This window comes from Bubalus kerabau, chromosome 6, assembly GCF_029407905.1.
Source record: "Bubalus kerabau isolate K-KA32 ecotype Philippines breed swamp buffalo chromosome 6, PCC_UOA_SB_1v2, whole genome shotgun sequence".
NCBI lineage: Eukaryota > Metazoa > Chordata > Mammalia > Artiodactyla > Bovidae > Bubalus > Bubalus kerabau.
Window position 1 is genome coordinate 58,085,809 of NC_073629.1, and position 25,940 is coordinate 58,111,748.

A 25,940-nucleotide genomic window follows, 5' to 3' on the forward strand; every position below is an offset into this window, starting at 1 on the left:
CTCTTTTGCCTTTTGCTTCTCTTCTTTTCTTAGCTGTTTGTAAGGCCTCCTCAGACAACCATTTTGCCTTTTTCATTTCTTTTTCTTGGGGATGGTTTTGATCACTGCCTCCTTTACAATGTCATGAAACTCCATCCTTATTTCTTCAGGCACTCTGTCTATAAGATCTAGTCCCTTAAATCTATTTCTCACTTCCACTGTATAAATGTAAGGGATTTGATTTAGGTCATACATGAATGGTCTAGGTATTTTCCCTACTTTCTTCAATTTCAGTCTGAGTTTGGCAATAGGAGTTCATGATCTGAGTCACAGTCAGCTCCTGGTATTGTTTTGCTGACTGTATAGAGCTTCTCCATCTTTGGCTGCAAAGAATATAATCAATCTGATTTCGGTGTTGACCATCTGGTGATGTCTATGTGTAGAGTTGTCTCTTGTGTTGTTGGAAGAGGGTGTTTGCTATGGCCAGTGCATTCTCTTGGCAAAACTCTGTTAGCCTTTGCCCTACTTCATTTTTTAATCCAAGGCCGAACTTGCCAGTTACTCCGGGTATCTCTTGACTTCCTACTTTTCCCTTCCACTCCCCTATGATGAAAAGGACATCTCTTTTTGGTGTTAGTTCTATAAGGTCTTGTAGGTCCTCATAGCATAGTTCAACTTCAGTTACTTAGGCAGTAGTGGTTAGGCATAGACTTGGATTATTGTGATTTTGAATAGTTTACCTTGGAAATGAACAGAAATCATTCTATCGTTTTTGAGATTGCATCCAAGTGCTGCATTTTGGACTCTTTTGTTGACTATGACAGGTACTTCACTTTTCCTAAGGGATTCTTGCCCATAGTAGTAGCTATAATGGTCAGCTGAGTTAAATTTGCCCATTCTGGTCTGTTTTAGTTCACTGATTACTAAACTGTCAATGTTCACTCTTACCATATACTGTTTGACCACTTTCAATTTACCTTTATTCATGGACTTAACATTCCAGGTTCATTTGCAATATTGCTCTTTACAGCATTGGACTTTACTTCCATCACCAGTCACATCCACAACTGGGAGTTGTTTCCACTTTGGCTCAGCACCTTCATTCCTTCTGGAGTTATTTCTCTGCAGTTCTCCAGTAGCACATCGGGCACCTACTGACCTGAGGAGTTCATCTTTGAGTGTCCTCCTATCTTTTTGCCTTTTCATACTATTCATGGGGTTCTTAAGGCAAGAACGCTTAAGTGGTTTGCCATTCCCTTCTCCAGTGGACCACGTTTTGTCAGAACTCTCTACCATGACCCGTCTGTCTTGGGTGGCCCTACATGGATGGCTTATAGTTTCATTGAGTTACACAAGGCTGTGGTCCATGTGATCAGTTTGGTTAGTTTTCCGTGATTGTGGTTTTCATTCTGTCTGCCCTCTGATGTAAGAGGATAAGAGGCTCATCCTGAAAAAAATCTTCCTACATTTGATTTTCCTGAAAAAAATCTTCCTAACTTTGATTTTCTCTTTAATAATATGAAATTTAAAAAATGCTTTAAAAAGTAAATGCAAAAATTTAACAAAACATTGTTCATGTGTTCATATTGTTCACATTGTCCTCAGAGGGCATAACAAGCCCTCTGAGATGAGTGCTGTTCTCACTCACATTTCATAGATGAAATCATTGAGACAGGGAATGAAGCTGCCACACAGCAAGGAGGTGAAACATGCATAGAGCCCAGGCTGGCTGACACCAGATCCTCTTCATTTCATTGCTGTGCATTCACAAAGGATACAAATCTATACATAACTTTGAAAAATTATATTTATAAATAAATACATTAGCAACACTGTAAAGTTGCTCAGACTTGTGAAGAGCATAAAATTTTATTGGTGAATAACAGCAAAGACTTGAACAGTTCTATGAAGACCTACAAGACCTTTTAGAACTAACACCCAAAAAAGATGTCCTTTTCATTATAGGGGACTGGAATGCAAAAGTAGGAAGTCAAGAAACACCTGCAGTAACAGGCAAATTTGGCCTTGGAATACAGAATGAAGCAGGGCAAAGACTAATAGCGTTTTGCCAAGAAAATGCACTGGACGTAACAAACACCCTCTTCCAACAACACAAGAGAAGACTCTATACATGGACATCACCAGATGGTCAACACTGAAATCAGATTGATTATATTCTTTGCAGCCAAAGATGGAGAAGCTCTATACATTCAGCAAAAACAAGACCAGGAGCTGACTGTGGCTCACACCATGAACTCCTTATTGCCAAATTCAGACTTAAATTGAAGAAAGTAGGGAAAACCACTAGACTATTCAGGTATGACCTAAATCAAATCCCTTATGATTATACAGTGTAAGTGAGAAATAGATTTAAGGGCCCAGATCTGATAGATAGAGTGCCTGATGATCTATGGAATGATGTTCATGACACTGTACAGGAGACAGGGATCAAGACCATCCCCATGGAAAAGAAATGCAAAAAAGCAAAATGGCTGTCTGGGGAGGCCTTACAAATAGCTGTGAAAAGAGAAGTGAAACTCAAAGGAAAAAAGAACTGAACTCTGAATGCAGAGTTCCAAAGAATAGCAAGAAGAGATAAGAAAGCCTTCTTCAGTGATCAATGCCAAGAAATAGAGGAAAACAACAGAATGGGAAAGACTAGGGATCTCTTCAAGAAAATCAGAGATACCAAAGGAACATTTCATGCAAAGATGGGCTCCATAAAGGACAGAAATGGTATGGTCCTAACAGAAGCAGAAGATATTAAGAAGAAATGGCAAGAATACACAGAAGAACTGTACAAAAAAGATCTTCACGACCCAGATAATCACGATGGTGTGATCACTGACCTAGAGCCAGGCTTCCTGGAATGTGAAGTCAAGTGGGCCTTAGAAAGCATCACTACGAACAAAGCTAGTGGAGGTGATGGAATTCCTGTTGAGCTATTCCAAATCCTGAAAGATGATGCTGTGAAAGTGCTGCACTCAATATGCCAGCAAATGTGGACAACTCAGCAGTGGCCACAGGACTGGAAAAGGTCAGTTTTCATTCCAATCCCAAAGAAAGGCAATGCCAAAGAATGCTCAAACTACCGCACAATTGCACTCATCTCACACGCTATTAAAGTAATGCTCAAAATTCTCCAAGCCAGGCTTCAGCAATATGTGAACTGTGAACTTCCTGATGTTCAAGCTGGTTTTAGAAAAGGCAGAGGAACCAGAGATCAAATTGCCAACATCCGATGGATCATGGAAAAAGCAAGAGAGCTCCAGAAAAACATCTATTTCTACGTTATTGACTATGCCAAAGCCTTTGACTGTGTGGATCACAATAAACTGTGGAAAATTCTGAAAGAGATGGGAATACCAGACCACCTGATCTGCCTCTTGAGAAATTTGTATGCAGGTCAGGAAGCAACAGTTAGAACTGGACATGGAACAACAGACTGGTTCCTAATAGGAAAAGGAGTACATCAAGGCTGTATATTGTCACCCTGCTTATTTAACTTATATGCAGAGTACCTCATGAGAAACGCTGGACTGGAAGAAACACAAGCTGGCATCAAGATTGCCGGGAGAAATATCAATAACCTCAGATATGCAGATGACACCACCCTTATGGCAGAAAGTGAAGAGGAACTAAAAAGCCTCTTGATGAAAGTGAAAGAGGAGAGTGAAAAAGTTGGCTTAAAGCTCAACGTTCAGAAAATGAAGATCATGGCATCCGGTCTTATCACTTCATGGGAAATAGATGGGTAAACAGTGGAAACAGTGTTAGACTTTATTTTTCTGGGCTCCAAAATCACTACAGATGGTGACTGCAGCCATGAAATTAAAAGACACTTACTCCTTGGAAGGAAAGTTATGACCAACCTAGATACCATATTCAAAAGCAGAGACATTACTTTGCCAACAAAGTTTCGTCTAGTCAAGGCTATGGTTTTTCCTGTGGTCATGTATGGATGTGAGAGTTGGACTGTGAAGAAGGCTGAGCGCTGAAGAATTGATGCTTTTGAACTGTGGTGTTGGAGAAGACTCTTGAGAGTCCCTTGGACTGCAAGGAGATCCAACCAGTCCATTCTGAAGGAGATGAGCCCTGGGATTTCTTTGGATGGAATGATGCTAAAGCTGAAACTCCAGTTCTTTGGCCACCTCATGGGAAGAGTTGACTCATTGGAAAAGACTTTGATGCTGGGAGGGATTGGGGGCAAGAGGAGAAGGGGACGACAGAGGATGAGATGGCTGGATGGCATCACTGACTCGATGGACATAAGTCTGAGTGAACTCTGGGAGTTGGTGATGGACAGGGAGGCCTGGAGTGCTGCGATTCATGGGGTCGCAAAGAGTCGGACACGTTGAGTGACTGATCTGATCTGAACAGCAAAGACATTTTAGGTTATGTGTCCAAACCAATTTCACAAGTGTACCTGGTTGCTGACTCCTGTGCCAAACACACTCTGTGCTGCATGCTGTACTGTTGAAAGGGATTAGATATAGTTTCTGCCCATAGTCTAATGGGGCTAATGACATGTAAAGAATGGGGGAGAGGTGGCCAAGTCTGGAAACTAATTTGAGTCATATGAACAATGTTTTGTTAATTTTTTTCTTTTACTTTCTTGAATATTTGTTTTTATTTCATATTGTTAAAGAGAAAATCAAAGGTAGAAAGATTATTCAGGAGAGCAAATTGTACCCTAATCTAAAATATATATTGTCATTTAAAATTCATCTTTTTCCACATCTAATGATAGAATTGTGATCATTGCTTTTACTGTGTACACATAATCTTCATGTTAAATGTTTTCTTAGAATATTTTACTGACTTCATTGCTCCCATCAAGCCATTGACTTGAGAGGTTCATTCACCATCTGTGAGATGACTTGTAGGTCTGAGGAGTATAGACATCAGATAAAGATGGAGGCTGGCTCTAGTGATGTCAAGAAGCTCATTAAAAGCCTTCTTTTAATTTAACAAGGACTGTTACATATTCAAATAAGGTTAGTGAGGCAGTCAGCACAATTCATCTATTTTTCTTGCTCCTCTTCCACCCATCTGTAAATAAAATACTGAGGAAATTCTGACCTGAATGTGTTGTTGAAAAATGTCTCCGGTTCCTGAGGAAATTCTACTGAAAGCATCAATCATGCTATTGGAATTGGATTTATCTGGAACAAAGAACCTTAAACCTCCTGAAACACACAAGTGGGATGTTAGCTGTTAAAATGTAAAGTAATACAAAAGATAAACTGATAGGCCTTTCCTAACAAACTTCCTTTGCTTAAGAGGGTGAGTTTGGGGAAAACAGGAGCTGTGTTTGGCTTTCTATACAAGGTATCCTGTACAATCATGTGGTGAGTGGATGGCTGAGGCAGGTGGCTTTGTCTCTTCTATTAATGGCTGCAATTGTAGGGTCTAGAGCTCTATCCAATATGCAATAAAAACTCAATAAATATTTATTGAATTCAATAAATATTTAATGAATATAATTCATAAACAATCTAGGTTAATTGCTATCTATTTATATCACTATATGTTTACATTTACATTCTGAAAACATTATTTTCAAACATAATTCAATAAAACCTAATTTTCAAGTTAGCATACTCCTTTTTTATTGAATATATGATAAAATTATCTTATGCCTCATTTAAAACAAAAAGATGTATGTTTAATACTGCATGTGATCTTATCATAGAAGTTAGTACATTCAAACATACTTTTAGCCCCATGATTATACATACTCAGGTTGGTTTAACAAAGAAGTAGTAATAATATTTTCATTAGATGTATATAATTGGCAGTTTCTAAGGAAAGTACAAAAAAGTCAGCAAATTTTTGACAGAATTTAGCACTGAATTGTGTTTTTTTGTAAGAAAACTCTTTATATTTTTTTCTTTCAATTAAGCCCTGTATTTTGTTCACATTATATGCATTTCATGGCTGTTCTTGGAATATTCAAGTTGAAAGGAAGTTCTCTAGCATATGTTCCCAGGGATTTACTTACCTGTAAGATGTGACAGTTCCTCCAGGTTTTTGACCGTAGATGAACCCAGGGCAATGGTGTGGATAGTTGAGCCACTGCTGAGAGCAGTGAGGAAGCAGTTGCTGATACGCTCATCATCTCCACTAGTCACTAATATCATCACAGAGCCAAAGGCTTTTCCATTCAGTTTTTCAACCACCTGAACACAGGGTATCAGTCATTTAGGAGGAGATGTAATTCAGATTGCCTTACTAGGCAGAAGAATTCACTTTCATTGCAAATTCCCCATAAGTGGGGCTTCTTCCTCTTCCAGGTCCTCCACAGCTCCCTGCACTCTCCATGCCCATCTGTGCTCAGTCCTTACCTCACCCCATCAGAGCCCCTGCCACCCTACACACCATTGTCAGCTTACTCATGGATAGGGCTTCTTCCTGTTCAAATCACTATGAGATGCCCTAGTTTAGAACGGTGTCCATCGTAGAGGATATGGGAGAACATTATAATGTGAGATCTTTGCTTCTGAGATCCAATAAGTGGCCAATAAAAGGACCTAGAGCAGTGGCTATACATTAAAATAAGATGAGAACTTTAAAATTTTTAATGGCCTGATCATACCCAAAACAAATTAAAACAGAATCTCTCGGAGTGAGACCAAGATATCAGAAGTTTTGTATCCCCAGGTGATTTTGATGGGAGGCCAAGGTGGAGAAACACTTACCTGTGAGCAGCAACAATTGCAATTTTGTTCTGCTTGCTACTAGATGTTTAACAAATGGTTGTATCCTCAGTGTCAAATCCAAACTTATGGTGATTTAGATGAACTCTGTTATTCTTGAAACATACCTCTGACTTTAATTGATATTCATATGCTTAAGTTCTAGTATGACTGTAGGCATGAGCCAGACATGCTGATTTTGTTTGGAAAATCCAAGGATAACAATGGCCACAGTCCCAGAATAGATAGGGACAGTGTTAGAAATTATTCAGATGATGCTGATGTCCCAACCTTGACCATTGTATTCATTTATTTACTCATTGTTTCAGCAAACATTTCTGAAGCAACTATTTAATGTTATATGCCTTTTACTAGGTGCAGGGGATTAAGTGATGAGAAAGTTGTGGTTCCTGATCTTGAAGGTAATCCATTATTATTTTCCTATATTTGACACTGTGATGACATTGCAACAGATTTCCCCAAATCAGAAGCAATCTCAGATATGAAGTGAGAGAAAGGAAAGTGATGGTGATCCGAGGCTTAGGGTGCTCTACTGTACCTCAAATCCTTTCTTCAGCCCTGAGCAAACACTGGTTTCTGCTTCAGCTGACACGGCGACAGGCAGATATGAAACCAGCAACTTTCGGTCATCATCATTGTTAATTTGGTGTAGCTGGGCTCTGATCTCCCCTTTGCTATGAAAACTGGCAATGCCCACAAAGGTATGAATCTCAACAATCTGCATCAAGTAAAATTCTGCTGCTTGTTGAAGTTGAAGGAGTCTGTCAGCCTATGTTTCAAAAAGGAAAAAAGACAGATAATTACATTTGGTTGGTAGACAAAAGTATAACTTAGTAATTCAATTAGCAAATATCTCTGCTAATTTTTTTAGAGATGTCAGATTATGATTTTTGAGCTGTAAAGATTGATATGATGCTAGAATATTGTTTGATATTGCAGGCTCAAAAATGAATGCTTTTCAGGGAGGGTGGTGTGATTTGGAACTTTGCCTCCAAGATGCTGTTCATACTTTACCATTCCCTAAGAACACTTATATCCACTGTTTTTCTCCTATCCGAATTCAAAGATCTGTAGAACCAATAGAGACTTGGTTTGTAATTTCTTCTTTGAAAATTCATCCTGAGTAAGAGGAAACATTGCAAAGACCTTACGGCAGAAAGGAACAGCAGTCAGGCATCTGTTCCAGCACTACCCTCTGTTACCATGTTTATCTTAGACTGGGCATCCCATCTGTAAATTGGAGGAATAATATTCTTTCTTACTTATTAAAGTAGAATTACCATGAGGATCAACTGAGGTATGTATATGACAATAGTTACACCTTGAAATACTAAGTATAAAGTAATACTAATATTACTGACTGCGTTTGGGCAGGTGATACTAGTGATAAATTCACTAGGGTCACTTGTCTTGGAGGCTGCAGGAGCAACAAGCCGAGCTCAGAGACCAACTGTTCAGTTATGATTCTGGTCTCTGTCTCCAAACTACACATCTCCCTTAACATCTGGACCTGCTTTTCACACTGCTTAGGAAATAGCACTAATTTAACATGCCATAGGCGTTTCAGAATCTATACACGTTGAATTCATTACCCTCCTTCCCAAATATTGTTTCTTTCAATATTGAGAGGTAAACTGGTGGAGTGGATAAAACAAGGACTCTGAATATGCCTTCGACTTTTACTAATAGTGTGACCATAGAGAAATTACTTATCCTTTTTAGCTGCAGTTTTCTTATCTGCAAAATGGATACATAGTAAGCATTCAGTAAATAGTAGCTATTGCTAATATCATAGTCATGACCTCTACTTATAACTAGTGAAGCCAGAAACTTGAAGCTCTCTTTAATTACTCTTGTGTTACCAGCCTCCATATCTGAGTGGGTAGCCATTCCTTTCTCCAGGGGATCTTCCCAGCCCAGGGATCGAACCCAGATTTCCAAAACAACTGATTCAGAAAATGCAAGAGGATAAACTCTTCCTTAAAGTATTCAATACTATAATAAAATAACAGTTGCCACTTATAAACCAAAAACTTCATATCAACTATCTCATTATCCTCTCAACAATCCTATGAAGTAGTAGTGTTCTGGTAAATGCTAAAAAATGGCTTTCTGGTCAAAAGAGAGAAGGGGGAAATCCTGGGTTTGTTGCAGTTTCTGTGGGGTAAAATATCCCCACTGTGACTGGTTTAAGTTGTCAACCTGATGTCACTGAGTGCACAGTTGGGAAGAGATATGCAAGAGCAGACATAGAGATAGTATAGACCAGAAAGAACCTCAAGAGCCTGTATCTGGGATCAGCAGACATTTTCTATAAAGGATCTGATAATAAACATTTTAGGCTGGGTGGGACATATATTACCTTCAGCAACTACTCAACTCTGCTATTTTAGTACTAAAGCAGCCATGGATAATATGTAAACAAATGAGTGTTGCTCTCATCCAATAAAATTTTACTATGGATGCTAAAATTTGAATTTCATATAATTTTCAATTTGCAGGCAATGCAAAGCAGTAAAAATAGTAGAAAAATAATTAGGAACTATTGAATTTTGAGCATTTATTATGCTTATTTCAATATTTTATTTCATTATAAGTCTACATAGTTTAATTTTTAATAATGGCTGCATTTACAACTTGCAAATTTCCTAAAAATTTAACAGTTGACTCCTGTGAGTCAGTATGAACTGGCTCTGTCCCAACAATGAAATAGGTATTGTTGTCTCTGTTTTACCAGTTGAGAAAACTGAGCTTCCAGAGAGGTTATTTGCTCTTGATTACACAGACAGTAAGTGAAGGAGCCAGGACTCAAAGCACATCTGCCTGATTCCAAAGACAAAACCTCTAATGGGCTTCCCTGATAGCTCAGTTGGTAAAGAATCTGCCTGCAATGCAGGAGACCCCAGTTTGATTCCTGGGTCAGAAAGATCCACTGGAGAAGGGATAGGCTACCCATTCCAGTATTCTTGGGCTTCCCTTGTGGCTTAGCTGGTAAAGAATCCACCTGCAATGTGGGAACCCTGGGTTCGATCCCTGGGTTGGGAAGTGCCCTGGAGAAGGGAAAGGCTACCCACTGCAGTATTCTGGCCTGGAGAATTCCATGGACTGTATAGTCCATGGGGCTGCAAAGAGTCGGACACGACTGAGCGACTTTCACTTTGAAATGTCTAATACTGCCTAGGAATTATGGAGCTTTGGAGAGTGGGTTTCTGGAAGGCTGCTAGGTTAGAGATGACTGAGATATAGTTCTCTGTACACAATGACATAGAAAATATACATGTAGTGGATATGCACATTTAACTGAAAACTCAGTCTATTGCCTCAGGAAGGGTGTTTACCAGTGAGTGGAATGTGGTCACAAAGAAGCCTTCAGTTACATGTCAGAGTTTTATAGAGGGTTTTTGTTGGAAAAGATTGCAATTAATAGCAAATATAAGGGCTGGAAATTACTTGTGCATTTTATTTATCTGCATTATCTCAATTTCTGGGCCACATTCTGAATCTGCTTTTCTCATGCGCAAGAAGAGATGATGCCCATAAATATTCCAAACGTTTGCCCTCACCTTTCCTTTCCCTTACCCTCTGAAAAGAAAAGAAATTAGAAACTGATAGAAAAAAGGGATGAATGGTTTATAACCATTTTGGTTCAGCTGTTACCTCTGCCATCTTGCTGGACACATCCAGCACTAAACAAACCACTCTGTCACCAGCCTGTACAAGAGAGAAAGTGGGAGGAGGTGGAAGCTCCATCCCGTTCATGGGAAGACTGTTTACAAAGTCGTCAGAGTCTGTGATTACATCCCAGACACTTCTGAGGCTGCACATTTGGTTCTGCATGTTTGGAGCTTCTTGGTTGTGGGTACTTGCATTACAGAATTCAACCACCTAGAAAAAGAACAAAATAAAAGTACTTAGAAAATAAAAATACTCATCTCATACTAGACATACTTCTCATTCTCAGACAACTTAAAGTAAAAGGAAAGGTGAGCTGAAACACGAGAAATTAGAAGTGCTACAGCAATGTCCATCTTACTTCAAGATGCCATTTCAAAAATAAACCTTGACACCCTTTGCTTCAAACACTAGCACCCTTGAGGTATTGTGGTCAATCTCTATTAAATTTTACTTGCCCTTAGATAACAGAGAGAGTAGACCATGTATAAATAACTTAGTCTTAAAAAAAATAAAACCCAATTCTCATTCCTTAGCATGATAATGTGTTAAAGAAAACACCCCAGGAGATGTTATCTTGGTCAGCTATTCCTTGAAATCATATTTAAACCACTGTATCCCTATCTATTGATCAGTCAACATATATTAAGCTAGTTCAAATACTGATCTATGTAAGAATAAGATAATGAGAAAAGCAACTGAAATCTATTTCCTGATCTTCCCCTCATTTGGAGATATGGCCATAATTCATGTAAAAATACTAAACCTATGGCAGTACTCCTTTTAAAGGCATGATTTGCATTCCAAAGTAATGTGTTATCGACTTCCCAGTGGCTATATTCCTATGAAGAGTAGATGCGTCCTGCAAATAGAGCCATGGAAGCTTAGAGCTAAAATTAGAAATCTTTTTTTTTGTTTGTTCATTTTTATGTTTTATTTTATTTTTTAACTTTACAATATTGTATTGGTTTTGCCATATATCAACATGAATCCGCCACAGGTATACATGTGTTCCCCATCCTGAACCCTCCTCCCTCCTCCCTCCCCATACCATCCCTCTGGGTCGTCCCAGTGCCCCAGCCCCAAGCATCCGGTATCATGCATCGAACCTGGACTGGCGACTCATTTCATATATGATATTATACATGTTTCAATGCCATTCTCCCAAATCATCCCACTCTCTCCCTCTCCCACAGAGTCCAAAAGACTGTTCTATACATCAACATCACTCATTATCAGAGAAATGCAAATCAAAACTACTATGAGGTACCATTTCACGCCAGTCAGAATGGCTGCGATCCAAAAGTCTACAAGCAATAAATGCTGGAGAGGGTGTGGAGAAAAGGGAACCCTCTTCCACTGTTGGTGGGAATGCAAACTAGTACAGCCACTATGGAGAACAGTGTGGAGATTCCTTAAAAAACTGGAGATAGATCTGCCTTATGGTCCAGCAATCCCACTGCTGGGCATACACACTGAGGAAACCAGAATTGAAAGAGACAACGTGTACCCCAATGTTCATCGCAGCCCTGTTTATAATAGCCAGGACATGGAAGCAACCTAGATGTCCATCAGCAGATGAATGGATAAGAAAGCTGTGGTACATATACACAAGTATTACTCAGCCATTAAAAAGAATACATTTGAGTCAGTTTGAATGAGTGGATGAAACTGGAGCCTATTGTACAGAGTGAAGTAAGCCAGAAAGAAAAACACCAATACAGGATACTAATGCATATATATGGAATTTAAAATTAGAAATCTTATAGACTCTCTAATCTTGAGTCTAAGAGTTTGGAAAATGAGCTTAAGTTTAAAAAAGTTAACAATTGCGTAAAGACACGAGTTTCTTAGTAGGATGGGAAGAAAGATAGAACCTTTGTTGTTGTTAATTTTTAACTCTTTAAATTTCATGACTATGGTTAGGAGATGGTGAAACTTTTCTGATGATATTAATGAGTAGGGCTTTCAAATGATCACAAAGAGAATACTAACCACAAACAATGTGCATTAAATAACATGGAATTAGCTTGGCTTCAGATATTGAAACTGTAAATTAAAACTATAATGAATTGGATAAGAAATATGAAAAGTCACCTTAAAGTTACAGAATGACTCTTAGCCTTGACTAAAATTGGACTGAAGGGGAAAAAAGAAAAAAAAAATCTATCTGAAAAAATGAATGTGTCAATCCAAGGAACATTGGGTCAGCCACAGAGACAGAAAACTTCACCAGAACACTGCCCATAGTGTTCCCAGCCTGTTGGAGAGGAAGTGACTCACAGAGATGATGAAGTTGGGAAAATGTATCAGGTTATGAAGGCTGATGGAACTAAATCTCTGAATCTCCTAACTCCCTCCTTTCTGATTTCACACTCTCAAAGTCAAAGCAGGCCTCTGGGTGGAATTTGGCTATTCCATGATGGTTCCTTCAAATAGAAAATGAACTGACTAGAAGATGCAAATGTCAGATCTCCATGACAGAGTATTCTTTTTAAATAATAATATTAAAAATGTGTTCTGGATTCCCACACAAGTTTCTTGTCAATTAGTGGGGAATGCTGACAAGATTGAGTTTTTGAACCTGTAAAGCTAAGGGTTAGTTGACTTCCCTTGGTAACAATAGACTTTTCAAGTTCTAGAATATGCAAAATGAGGGAAAGAGAATTAGGGAATTCCATATAAATAAAAATGGTTTTCTATCTCAAATGTGAGAAATATAATCATAAATTACATCTCTGCCATTAACCCCTGGTATACTTTCCCATAAAAGGATACAGGAGAACCACTGTACAAGAAAATTTTGAAGACTCCAGGATTCTCCTTGTTAAACCGTCTTCCCTGGAGAGTGAATAATCACTTTTATAAAGGAATCTGTTTTTACTGATCACCTTGGATTGTGTGTGTGGGGTGAGGGGGATGCTGAGGTGTTTTTTTTAATCTGTAAAATAAAAACTAGATTAATCCTAAGGTTCCCCAAGATTTAAAATGTAGTGAATCTTAATTACCTTGTTGTTTAAATACTTAAAACATATCAGTCTATCTTGGGAAAAGGTGGGGTCTTGTAGGAGTTTGTCATTCTAAGATCATACTTACAGAAGATAAACTTTGCATGAACATTATCGATGAAGTTGCATTTTGGGTGCTATTGTATATAAACATGCATCCTTCTTGGAAAATCTTGCTAATGATACAGTTTTCTTGGGGGCAGGGACCTTTCTCACACACAAAAATGCCTGCGATGTCAGATGAACACCTAAAGTAGTAAGAGAAATTGGTTTGTTTTATAAAAACTTATGTTTCCTTTTCATTGGCTCATAAAATAATTTGTTTTAAGGATTGTAGATTGCTAGATACACATAAAACATTTTTAAAACTATTAAGAAAGGTCATTAATTTATAAATGCACTCCACTTTATTTTCAAGCATTTGATTCTGATGAGAAGCTCTGTTTTGCCAAGGGCTTTCCCAGCTAAACAAGGTCGAAGCAAAAGCTACTAGGAAATCCCCATGAACTTTTGGAGGCCCTAGGAAAGCATGAGTGGTGATATCCTGAAGCAGGGCTTCTTTGAGCTCATTGCCATTGGACATCAGAGGAAGAAGAGGGTGAACATGTAATGATGATAAAGGATTCCTTCTTAATTTAACAGTCTCAATACTTTCCATGGGATGAAAAACCTATAACTTTCAGGAGAAGAATCAGTATCTACCAAAGTTACAACTGAAATTACCCTATGACCTGGTAATTGTTAGAAGCTGCTCAATACATACACAGATCTGCCTGTATAAAATGAAAATAATATATATAATATATATATCATTATGACCTGTAGTAATAACAAATATTGTGAAGTTAAGTCGCTCAGTTGTGTTCAACTCTTTGCGATCCCACAGACAGTAACCTGTCTGGCTCCTCTGTTTATGGCATTTTCCAGGCAAGAATACTGGAATGGGTTGCCATTTCCTTCTCCAGAGGATCTTCCTGACCCAGGGATTGAACCCAGGTCTCCTGCATTGCAGGCAGACTCTTTACCATCTGAGTCACCAGGGAAGGTCATGCATATATATATAAAATTACAATCTGTAATAATAACAGACATTATGAACAACTCATTTGTTTAACAATAAGGGACTGGTTGAAAAATTATGGTATATCATACAGTGGAACACTATGCAATTAACAGAAAAAAGTGAAGAAAACTATGTGTTACTATTTATTTCAATTTTCCTAAAAAAACACAAATAAGGTGGGTGACCTAGAGGGGATGAAAGAGAATAGGGTGAAGAGAGTGGTGGGAGCATGATATATAAGAGTATAACTTTTTCTATTGTTTTGATATTTGACCACATAAATATTTACAAATTTTTAAAAATACAATAACATTTCAAAATTGTCAGTTAAGTTTTAGCTGCCATTATAAACTGTTTTAGAATCAAAAAATAAACAAGGAATTTTAAACATGTGAAAAATCACTAACCTTGTTACTTCAATTTGACTTTGCCCATTTATGTAGAAGGGTTTCTCATTGTTATATTCATCAAACACACCCCAACGGAAATGGGCCCATTCATGAACAAACACTCTGCCTGTGGAAGGGAGAATTTTTGTTTTGAGTTCCTAAAATTTCAGCAATGGACCTTGCTAATCATTGACGATATAGCATCAGCTGACTATATGTACTCGTTCTGAATGGTTGAAGTGCAATTCTTCCTTCCACTTTCCTCTTCCCCACCCCACTCCCATCTCCTGCTTTATTCCCACCACCACAAAACAGGGAGCATAAAAATATGTTTAGTGCTGTAAGTGTAAACCAGTGATTTACCTGTTGCACACCTGTTAGAAAGTAGTGAGGAATCTCATATCCTCTCATTTCCCTAATGAAGCTGCCTAACAGATTTCTATTTAGCTTTATACATGCCTATAAGTTCAGGATTCTGGGGGAAAAAAAAAAACAATGGACTGAATGTTTTAATTCAATGGACTGAATTTTTATGTCCCTCCCAAATTCATATGTCAAAATCCTGACCCCAAATGTGAAAGTGTTAAAAGGTAAGGCCTTTGGGAGTAATTATTAGATCATGAGGTTGGAGCCCTAATAAATGGGATGAGTGCTCTTATCAAAAGACCCTAGAGAGTTCCCTTCTTCTTTCTGCCACGAGAGGACACAGAGAGAAGATGGCTGTCTGTGAACCAGGAAGTGGGCCATCATAGACACCAGTTCTGCTGGTGCCTTGATCTTGGACTTCCAGTCTCCAGAACCATGAGAAATTTCTGCTGTGAGTAAGCCTCTCAGTCTATGATATTTTGTTATAGCAACCAAAATGGACTAAGACACCAAACAAGCAAATAAAGCTTTCCTGTTTTTCAGTCTGTTTTATGCAGGCATGCCTGCTGCTTTTTTTTTTTTTTTTTTCCTATAGATAATTCTGTCTGGAGCAAAAATTAAAACCCTGGGGCCAGGGAGGGAGGAAGGAGCCAAAAGAATCATAGAACCTCCTCACCAGGTTGGATGGTCCTTTCTCTTTCATTATATCCCTGATTCTCCATGTTTATCTCCAACTCTTACTCATGAAAATCCTCATTGTCAGCATCAAGTCCTTTATAAGTTCCTCTCTACCTCTCTAAATCTTGCATTTCTTTCAATGTTCAGCAAAAAACTGACTTCTTTAGAATTTTCTAGATTAACTCCCCTCCCAAAGTACACTTTCTTTACTGAATACTTTTAAGATCTGTGAAGGCAGGAAATGTTTGCTGAGTTGACTCAGGCTGTGACCTATTGTGCAATTTTGGGACCTTGGGACAAATGAAGGGAGGGGAACAGTCTAAAGCTGAAAGTGTTAAGGAAAAGTGTCTGCCTACTCATGGAATTTAGAAGTGCTGGTGAAGTCATATATTTGTACAGAGATTATCAGTACCTCATAGTTACCAGGAAAAAAAAGACCTTTTTTATAAGGTGTTTTATAAAGTGTGTTTTATGGGGTGCGTGGCTCTACTTCCTGCTAGTTATACAGAGGATAATAAAATCTGTTTGGATTTAAATGGGGGTAAAAGTAAAAGCAACATTTGAATGGCACTACTGTACATTGCTACTGCTGCTAAGTAGCGTCAGTCGTGTCTGACTCTGTGCGACCCCATAGACGACAGCCCACCAGGCTCTGCCATCCCTGGGATTCTCCAGGCAAGAACACTGGAGTGGGTTGCCATTTCCTTCTCCAATGCATGAGAGTGAAAAGTGAAAGTGAAGTTGCTTAGTCATGTCCAACTCTTTGCGACCCCATGGACTGTAGCCTACTAGGCCCCTCCATCCATGGGATTTTCCAGGCAGGAGTACTGGAATCGGTTGCCATTGCCTTCTCCGACTGTACATTAATCAAACGCAAAAAATTAAGAATTGAAAAGTTAGCCCTCGACTTGCTGATTTTTTCTCACCAAAGTTTCTTTCTCAGATCTCATCCACTAAATGCTGGTCTCCAAACCTATGACACTGACTTCTCTGTCACACTCCAGTCATCCTTCTCCAGCCACAGTCCAGGCCTTTCCAAGCACAGTCCACTGTTCCTCACACTCAATCACCTAAACTCAGACTTGTGGATTTCCCCTTTAAACTGCTGTCTTTTACTTCTGACAAAAACCTAATGTATTCCTTAATGCTGCTGCCCACACACACACCCGTTGCCTTTCACTCTGAAGCAGTTCTGATCTCTATTTCATATTTTTCCACTCTCTGGACTATCCTTGCTTAGAGTTTTTAGGATTAAATAAAACAACACTTAAAAAGCAAATAGCCCAGCACTTGGCACAGAGAAAATTTTCTTGTTTTCATTACTATCTTTCTTGTCCTTCCCATTTCCCTGCTTCCAATCTTACTCAAGTCTCATGGCCTCATGCTTGGCCTTCTAGTTATTTTCTCGCTAATCCAGTTTCTTCCTCACTGATCTGAGGAAGCCAGATTATCCACACAGCCACATTCAGCTTCTGAAAACCCTGCTTGGATGGTTTCATTCCTATGCTTGCAAGCCTGCAGTGGTGATTCCTTAATCTGGGCATTTGAGGCTCTCCATTACCTATCCCATGTGGATTTCAGCATTTTCTCCCACTATTCACTGCCCGTAATCTCTCTGCACCATCAGTGGGGTCTGTTGCTTCCTTCTCTCAAATATGCCCTGGGTTCTTCTGCTGCCACAGTTTTATTCATACTCTTCCCACTCTTCTCCCCCTCCTTTCCACTCATCAAAATGATATTCAACCTTGAAGATCCTCTTGTGAGAGGATCTCTAGCTCAAATGCTCAAAATGCTTTCTCTCTTTGCTGCATTATTAAAGAGCTCCCTGTCTGGGCCACTAATCTGGTGCTTAACCCTTTCTGGCTCACTTTGATTCTTATCTTTTTTATGGGCATGTGGCCTATCTTCTCATCCAAATGGTAAGTCCCCAACAGGTTTCAGGTTCTCTGAATCCCTTTCAGTACTGAGCGCAATATTATAAATAGTGCTGTCCATTGTCTATTTCTTGATTGATCATACTTACCTCGTGATCCATAGCCAGCTGTTAAGCCATCATTTAGTAGAAATTCAGATGTAAAATGAATATATTTTCCCTCTTTTCCACATCCTCTGTATTGCAAGGTGTATGGATCATTACCATGTGCCCCATACCAGTCAGTTACTATGACATTTGCCTAAATTAAAAGAAATGCCTGGTAATACCATGTGTCTTGGCAGTGATATTGGTGATACTAATATCTACATTTGTTAAAACACATTGAACTGTACGTTTAAGATATGTGCATTTTTCCTGTGTGGTTTATATCCCAATTTAAAAACAGATTTTTAAAAACATATGCCTTTAGATGGAGTTTAGAATGAATTCACAACTAAATGTCAACACCAATATCTGTCACTTTCAAAAATGTGTACATTTTAAAAACTTAACAGAGTTCCATGGAACTTCATTACTGTCATTTGATGTACCCATTTTCCAGATTAAAATTTTCTCAAAAGTCAACACGGTAAAATTCTGACATTATATACACTGTAAAATGTAATTTAAATATTCAAAGAAATTTTAAGAGCATTTACACATCATTTAGAGCTGTACTGTGAAGTGGTATAGCCTTTTGTGAACAACTTTCTGTAGGTTGATCCCTTGTCCTTTTATTCCCATAACCAATCAGATCAACAAAACAATTTTTATGTTGAAGTTATATTTCATATTGTACCCTGACCATTTCAATTACTATTTATAAAACACATTATTTTAAGTTGGAAACAAAAATAAATATCTATTCCAATAACCATCTAGAGAACACAGATTTATATACAACATTGTTTTTAGGAAGAAAGATAATATATTGTCTCAAGACTTGCTCTTAGAGGTTGTCTGGAGACTTTTTCTTAGAAGTTGAGTATCTGGTTAATTTCTTTAAAGCTGATTTTGGAGCAATAGATTTAATATAACCCTATAAGTATATGGGCTTCCTTTGTGGCTCAGCTGGTAAAGAATCCACCTGCAATGTGGGAGACCTGGGTTGGGAAGATCCCCTGGAGAAGGGAACGGCTACCCACTAGTATTCTGGACAGGAGAATTCCATGGACTGTATAGTCCATGGGGTGGCAGACAGTCAGACACAACTGAGTGGCTTTCACTTTCATAAATGTGTGGATATATATATATGTCTATATATATATGTAATGATCACTATAAAAGTACTACATGTGTACTGGTGTGTGTGTGTGTCTATGTACACACCACTGAGGAATAATGGAAGGTAATGTTTTCATTTTCCATATTTCTACATTGTTTTTTGCAATAAGCATGAATTATTTTTATAATAATTAACATTTATTTTTAGAAAGGTAAGAATTCAGGCCAAGGACTTTTCAAGGCAACACCTGTGAAAGAGCTACAGTCTTGCCCTAGAAGAGTCTTCACGAGGATAAAACCTCATTTCTATGTCTGGAAAGTTGTCCTGAAGCAACAAGGAAAGAGTGCTCTGCATTGAATGGAATACTCAGGCTCTTTGGGGTTATATTCTACTTATAGGCCATAGTAAGTTTTTACCTACTTTTCCTAACCCTTTCCCCGCCCTCTGCTTCCTACCTACACTAGACTGTAGATTCACAAGGACAGGAACTATACTGCTTTTCCTTGTGTCCTCTGTCATGCCTCACATGGCTCCTGTATATAACGATTATTCACTAAGTGCTTGCTTGGTTAACATTATGAGATTAAAAGAATTGGTATCTAGCAGGTATACGATTCAGTGATTCTTTCCTTTACTCTTTCTGTTCAGTCATCTTTGCTTTAGTTATTTATTTGTCTTCTCCATTAGGATAAGAAGTACCACCTGATTTTGTTGTTGGTTAATGCCAATACTTTTTTGTTCCACTAAAGGCCAAAGTGATATCTTACACAGATACACAACATCTGTGTAAGATAACTGGTGACAGCATAGCTTAGAGCAAAAAGCACAGGTTTTGGAATCAAATAGGCATGAATTCAAACTGCTCCTTAATTTGCCAGCTTTTTGACTTGGGATAAAATCCTTACTATATTTGAGCCTCATTTTCCTAATTTTCGATAACAGCAACTAACAGCAACAATTTTAGGTGTGACTGAGAACTAAGCAATATATATATTAAGCAATTAAGCAGTTATATGGAATATGTAGGAATATATACTATATAATATAATAATACACAAACAATATAATAATATAATGTTAATATTGTAATAACTATATATATATATAATATCTGGCATTTGAAGTGAAGTGAAGTGAAAATTGCTCAGTCATGTCCGACTGTTTGCGATTCCATGGAATTTACAGTCCATGGAATTCTCCAGGCCAGAATACTGGAGTGGGTAGCTGTTCTCTTCTCCAGGGCATCTTCCCAACCCAGGGATCGAACCCAGGTCTCCCGCATTGCAGATAGATTCTTTACCAGCTGAGACACAATAATATAATAATACACAACAATATAATAATATAATATTAATATTGTAATAATTACATATATATGTAGAATTTCTGGCATTTAATTGAAGTTTAATAAACAGTATCTCTCTTCTTAGTTTATCCCAGTGCCTCTGTCTCTCTTATCTCCATGTCCGAGCATCAAATGCTTTCATTTGGTTATACATCAAATAGTTTTAAGAGCCCCTTTAACTTTTTTAGGACACTGGAATGCCTATAAAGATTGCTATTAATATATCATTCAGTTACTGAGGAAAAAACTTCAAAAAAGAGCCAAGAATTAAAACAGCCTTAGGAGAATTCATGCCAAGTGACACAAATAAGGAAAAGGGGAAATTACCATAATCCAGCCCTTCTATTTGAGCTGTCATTACAGATCTTGAACCCACCCCATTGCTGACGCCCTGAGCTGTGTCCTCAATGACTCTGCTCCTGCCCTTTCTGGTAGCTGCTAGGACTCTTTTCACAGTAATCTCAAATAGTCATTTGCCAAATTTATTTAACATTTATTTGTAGCTTGTTCCCAGTATGTGCCAGACATGACCATGGATGTTAATAATTTTCAGCTTACGAGAGTCCTTGAAGCTTAAGTTTTTTTTTCTTTATTTTTTGGTTGGGAAAGAAAAGTTAGCCATGCCTCTTACGCTGCTTTCTTCCTTGCTTCTCTCAACATACTTCTCAAAAACAGTGACCTGGACTTGGGCTAATGTGAAATTCTACGAATTTGCACTCTGGTGGGATAGGAAAGTCAAATTTTTATGTGTGAGTGGCTTAGGCTTCCATGTGGACACGCATGTTTATTGCCCCTGAAAGGGTGGGAAATGAGGATACTCATAATTGGAATTGTTCCCTTTACATCTCATACTCAGTAAAACTAGTTCTTGGTCCTTAACCAAGAATTTCAGAAAGGAAGGACTCCGTAAGTTAGAAAGTGAAAGAGATCGTCTGCGAGGCTGCTTGGGCAATGGCATTTTGCTTATTTTTTACTTCACAATTTTCACTTATTACATGTATGTTTTTTCATACATTTTGTGCATAACAATCTTTTCAATAATATTATTTGTGTATTAATATCAATGATTTGTTATTGCCTAAAGTTTGAACACATTATATTGTATTTTCTTCTTCAGTTGAATTCATTTAATGAAATCCTGAATTCTTACCTTTTCGTATGATTCTTGCTTTACTTCGCTGTAATTACTAGCTTTCCATGTGGCAGGTATTAAAATCTTTACATTTCTGAAAAACACTCTTCTCTTGGTAGCATTGAATAGGTAAAAAGAAGCTTCAGTTATCATTTCCTATAACCAAAGAAAAGTTTATATTATCACTGTGAATTCTTAATGTTTTGGTTTTCTAGTTATACTTGAATAAGTAGTAACAAAAATAATGAAAATATTTTGAAGGAGCCCATTTCTTTTAGTGACAGCATTAGATTTGGGGAAAACGTAGAAGCAAAATAAATAAACTTCAAATGCTTATCTGAGAATTTAGGACACTAACGGTGTGTCTCGGCTTGCCCATATAATTTTCCCAATTTTGTAAAAGAAAAGCTTTCACAAAGCTTTCTAAGCTTTCACTGAACAAATCTTTTTATGTCATACCTGTGGGCGTGCCCAAGACCACACCTTATGACAATACTAATTTCATTAATGCAATTCCGAAGGGAGACTCAAGTAATGGAGCTGTGAGCCTACCTTATCATACTAAGGGGAAAATAGTCAAGTTACTTCACAGGACATTCAGGTGAAAAGAATGTTGCTCTTTGGTGCTCCATCCAGACTCTCTTTCTATCTGAGAATTCCCACCCTCAGGATGGAATTCAGCAACATGATTTTAATAAGCACAATCATGCTTCTTCATCAGCCACACATCTGGTCTTTGTTGCCACAATGGGTTATTTTTGGAGTTTCTGCCCCCAAAACAGTCAAGTCATTAAACACAAAAGCTAAAGTTAGTAGTAACCAACAACAGATAAAATGGGGCTAGGTAAACAGTATGTAAGTTGAGACTACACAGAATTAGGTGAATGAATTGGCGTGGCTTTAATTATAATTTTTGTTGCTATCTTTGAGAAACACCCCTTTCTCTGCTGCTCAAATACAAACTAGGCAGTGTTGTTAATTTCATACAGAAGGCTAAAGGTCTATATGAATAAGATGATGGTTTCAATTTCATATACACCACTCACCTTAATGTTTGGGATGAGGTTCTGATCCTCGGATACCTGAGGATTGACTGCAACAAGTAATCCATCGTACCCATTGTCTCGAAGCTGCAGTCCAGCTCCCAGAAAGAGGAATTCTGGACTGAAGGCCACCAGGAGGGTCACAAATTTCAGGCTGCAAACAGGACCTTCACTGTTCCTGTGGGTCATGTTGAGAAAAACCTCCGATTCAGTCACACTGGTCCTGCCAGGTACATTGTGCCAAGTTGTTAATGGCGGAGCAGATAATTTCTTCCTGAACTTGGAAGGGCTTAGAGTCTGTGATGAAGGAGGTGCCTTCTTTGCAAAATCTAGGGTGGATCTAAATGAGACCTGTCTCTGCAAGTCCTTTTTCTCTAGGCGATGCCACACTTGCCTGTTCTGTGGCTGGGCTTCCTCCTGAATCATGGTTGGGCAAGAAATCTTCCACCCCTTACTTATTTTATGTCTTCTCAAAAGGAATAGGAAAATAAGGCAAAAGGAGCTTCAAAGGAGGGCTGGCTGGCTGGGCTGGGAATTAGAGAATCTGGCTTTTCCATCCACTTTTACTAGACACACAGAGATCTATTTTTCTCTCTTCATCTTTGAAAACCTCCTCCATCAGTCAGAGCTACTACTTCCCTATGGCTCTCAGGTAATTTTTTGTTTGATGGAAGATTCCTTTGTCTGCTTATTTTAAAGATTCAAAAATCCATCCTGCAACCCTCTCCCTGGGGCCCTTAGGTCAGCTGATGACTGGAGGGAAGGTATCGGGTATCCCCCAGGGAGGGCCAAGTGCCAGGAATCGCATGCCTGTGCAGGTCACAGAGGCCGTTCCTTCTGTCCTTGCTGCCTTTTCTCTCTGGATCAAGGAAAAGAATGGATTTCTCTTTTAGCAACTCTCTCCTGAGAGCAAGGCTGTGCCTCAGTCAACCTTCCATTTCTCCGATAGCTCTCACAGGATCTGGAGGATAGTTGGCCTCACAAATATTTTATAAGTGATTAATGTTACCTGATAATTATATAATCCTTTAGAGTTTACAAGCGAACCCACTTAAATTTCAATTCCCTAGAACAGGTATAATTTTTACTACTATTTTTCAACGAAGACATTGGGTCTCAGACAGATTATGAAAATTAGCCAATGGGGAAGGGAGCTAACTTTTATCGTGTGCTGGGTTTTATCATTTCTATCTCATTGGTAACAAAACTGAGATTCAGAAAATCTAAGTAACTTGTTCAAAGCTGTGTGAGTATTATTACAGGGTTAGAATGAGACCAACTGACTCTAGGTTCCAGGTTCCATTTTCTACTGAACCATGTCTCTATGTTCTCAAGAAACTAGAAATGAAGTGTTAAGAGCTGAAATGTTGAGGGATATTGAAGGGAATTTGTCTTTTACTGTCCTTCTGTTTGTAAACTTCCCTCCCACTGCTTCTCGCCTGCTTTTCCTACAGATTCCTTTACTGTCCTGGGAGCCTGAGCTGAGCTCTCTACCACCTAGAATCCTCTCTTTCACTCTGTCAGTGCATCAGGTACGTCCCCTTTGAAGCATGATCATGGCTACAGTGTCACATTCATATTGTGTTACCGGCTGCCTGCTTCCCGCGGAGGGGCTTATGACAGAGGGACCCTGCCTGTTTTTCTCACTACCTCCTTAGTACCTAATTCAGTAAATACCCAATAAATATTTGTTGAATAAATGAACAGAGTCAGAGAAGTAAAGTAAAGCAGAATAAGAAGCAGCTCTGGATTATAGTGTGAAAATAATCTCCCCAATTTGAAAAGTATCTCTTCTAGAAGAGATACTGCTCTTCTGCTCTGGAACTGCTTCCCTCTTGATTCCTCTTAAAAGAAGTTGCTTGGGTTTTGGTGCTCTCTCGGGGGTGCTGGAGAACGAATGTCACTAGTCACCACGTGGCTACCAGAGTTGCTCATGCTATAGCTCAGAGGTCAGTTGAGCTGTCTTGTCTTCTGGGGCTGATTCACAGCCATGTTTTTTTCCTCTCACTCATGCTGTGTCTGAGTGGAAGCTACCAGGTGTGGCAACTTCAAAGGCTTTCCCTGGAACTGTGACTCATTGATTGCAACAATGCACTTTATTTTCAGCTTTCCTTGGCATTTAATTTTCTTTTACTAATCTCTTATGCTTTCAAGAAAAACATTATTCCCATCAGCAAAGCAATATACTAAAAAATTAAATGCGTAAGCCACATCATGACAATAGCTTTTTTGCCACAATCAGGGAAGTTTCTTCTTACCACTGTGCACACTTATGTAAGTTTTTCAGTGGCTAAGGGGGGAGCTGAGGGCCGACATCCAGCTCTTTCTCTACTTACTCGTTCTTGTCAATAGTTACAAAGGCTCCTTTAGAATGTAGGGGTGGAGAATGTTGGCTACAGAGTACATGCAATGCTTTATAAAGAACAATCATTAAGTGAACAGTTGTATCCAACTTCATCTGGTTTAAAACCTGAAAAACACAGGCAGATTTTGCTCACCTTGGGCTGAGAGTCCAAGTATGACATCCATTCTTGTCTATCTGCTTTTTGATTCCTTGGTTCTAGAACCTAATCCCTAGGTCTGGCTGCTTGGCAGGATTCCACTCTCATCACCTGCCTCTTCAGATTCCTAGTCCCTGGCCCACCACGCCCCCGCCTTTTTTTTTTTTTAACTGTGTCTTGGGAGTCATATTCACTCCTGAAAGCCCTTTCCCATCGCCTCTCTTCTGACCTACCTAAGAACACTTTCTGCTCTCAGAAACCAGACCAGGGGCTGGGCTGGCTGAGTATCTCTTCTTCCTACCTTCTCTTCTGACCACGCTGACCCTACAGGAGACAAAACGAAAAAGCTGTCAAATCCTGACTTGACTAAGTGACTTAAAGTCATTCCTGAGCAGTGTCCACGTCCTATAAAGTGTGAGACCTTGTCAACAACAACAAAACCCCACATTATCCTTTCATTCAAAAAAAATCTGCTCCTATAGATTTTATGATATCTGAGAACTGAAACAAACCTGAAGTGAAGAAAAATGGGAATGCAGTGTTCAAGCATTTATTTCAATGTTATATAAATTTTAAGATTCTACTGTTTTTATCTGTTTTCAAGAAAATAAGAGTTAGTCAGTTTCAGTAACTGAAGAATCTAAAGCACATTTTTGTTCATTATCTAAATCTACAGTTCAGGCTGATCCCAGAAGGCCTCTCTGTTTTTTCATGGAATCTGCAGGTAGATACCCATAATCAAAGTGAGTTAAACATGCAGTTGGGGTCAGAGAATCAGGAGATCTGACATCTTGAGGAGTCCCCAAAAACTTTGAATAATTTTCTCTCAGGCTTTTGTTTCAGCTTGTCAGCAATCCCACTGAGAAGAGGAAAATATCATCCTCTGTGTGTCTTGGCTACAAAGC

The 25,940-nt window shown here is 38.6% G+C and overlaps 1 protein-coding gene across 1 annotated transcript in view; it reads right to left on the minus strand.

Annotated features, from left to right (window-relative positions):
• Positions 1-23,347, minus strand: part of LOC129656168 (calcium-activated chloride channel regulator 2-like) — a 40,595-nt gene extending 17,248 nt beyond the window's left edge. The window contains exons 1-9 of the mRNA XM_055586909.1: positions 22,538-23,347; positions 21,510-21,647; positions 17,898-18,048; positions 14,849-14,957; positions 13,467-13,626; positions 10,356-10,583; positions 7,237-7,467; positions 5,984-6,161; positions 5,062-5,168 (exon numbers count right to left, since the gene is read on the minus strand). Of these exons, the coding sequence (XP_055442884.1) occupies positions 5,062-5,168; positions 5,984-6,161; positions 7,237-7,467; positions 10,356-10,583; positions 13,467-13,626; positions 14,849-14,957; positions 17,898-18,048; positions 21,510-21,647; positions 22,538-22,960 (1,725 nt within the window). The 5' untranslated portion in view covers positions 22,961-23,347. The remainder of the gene's footprint in view (positions 1-5,061; positions 5,169-5,983; positions 6,162-7,236; positions 7,468-10,355; positions 10,584-13,466; positions 13,627-14,848; positions 14,958-17,897; positions 18,049-21,509; positions 21,648-22,537) is intronic.
• Positions 23,348-25,940: the final 2,593 nt, after the last annotated feature.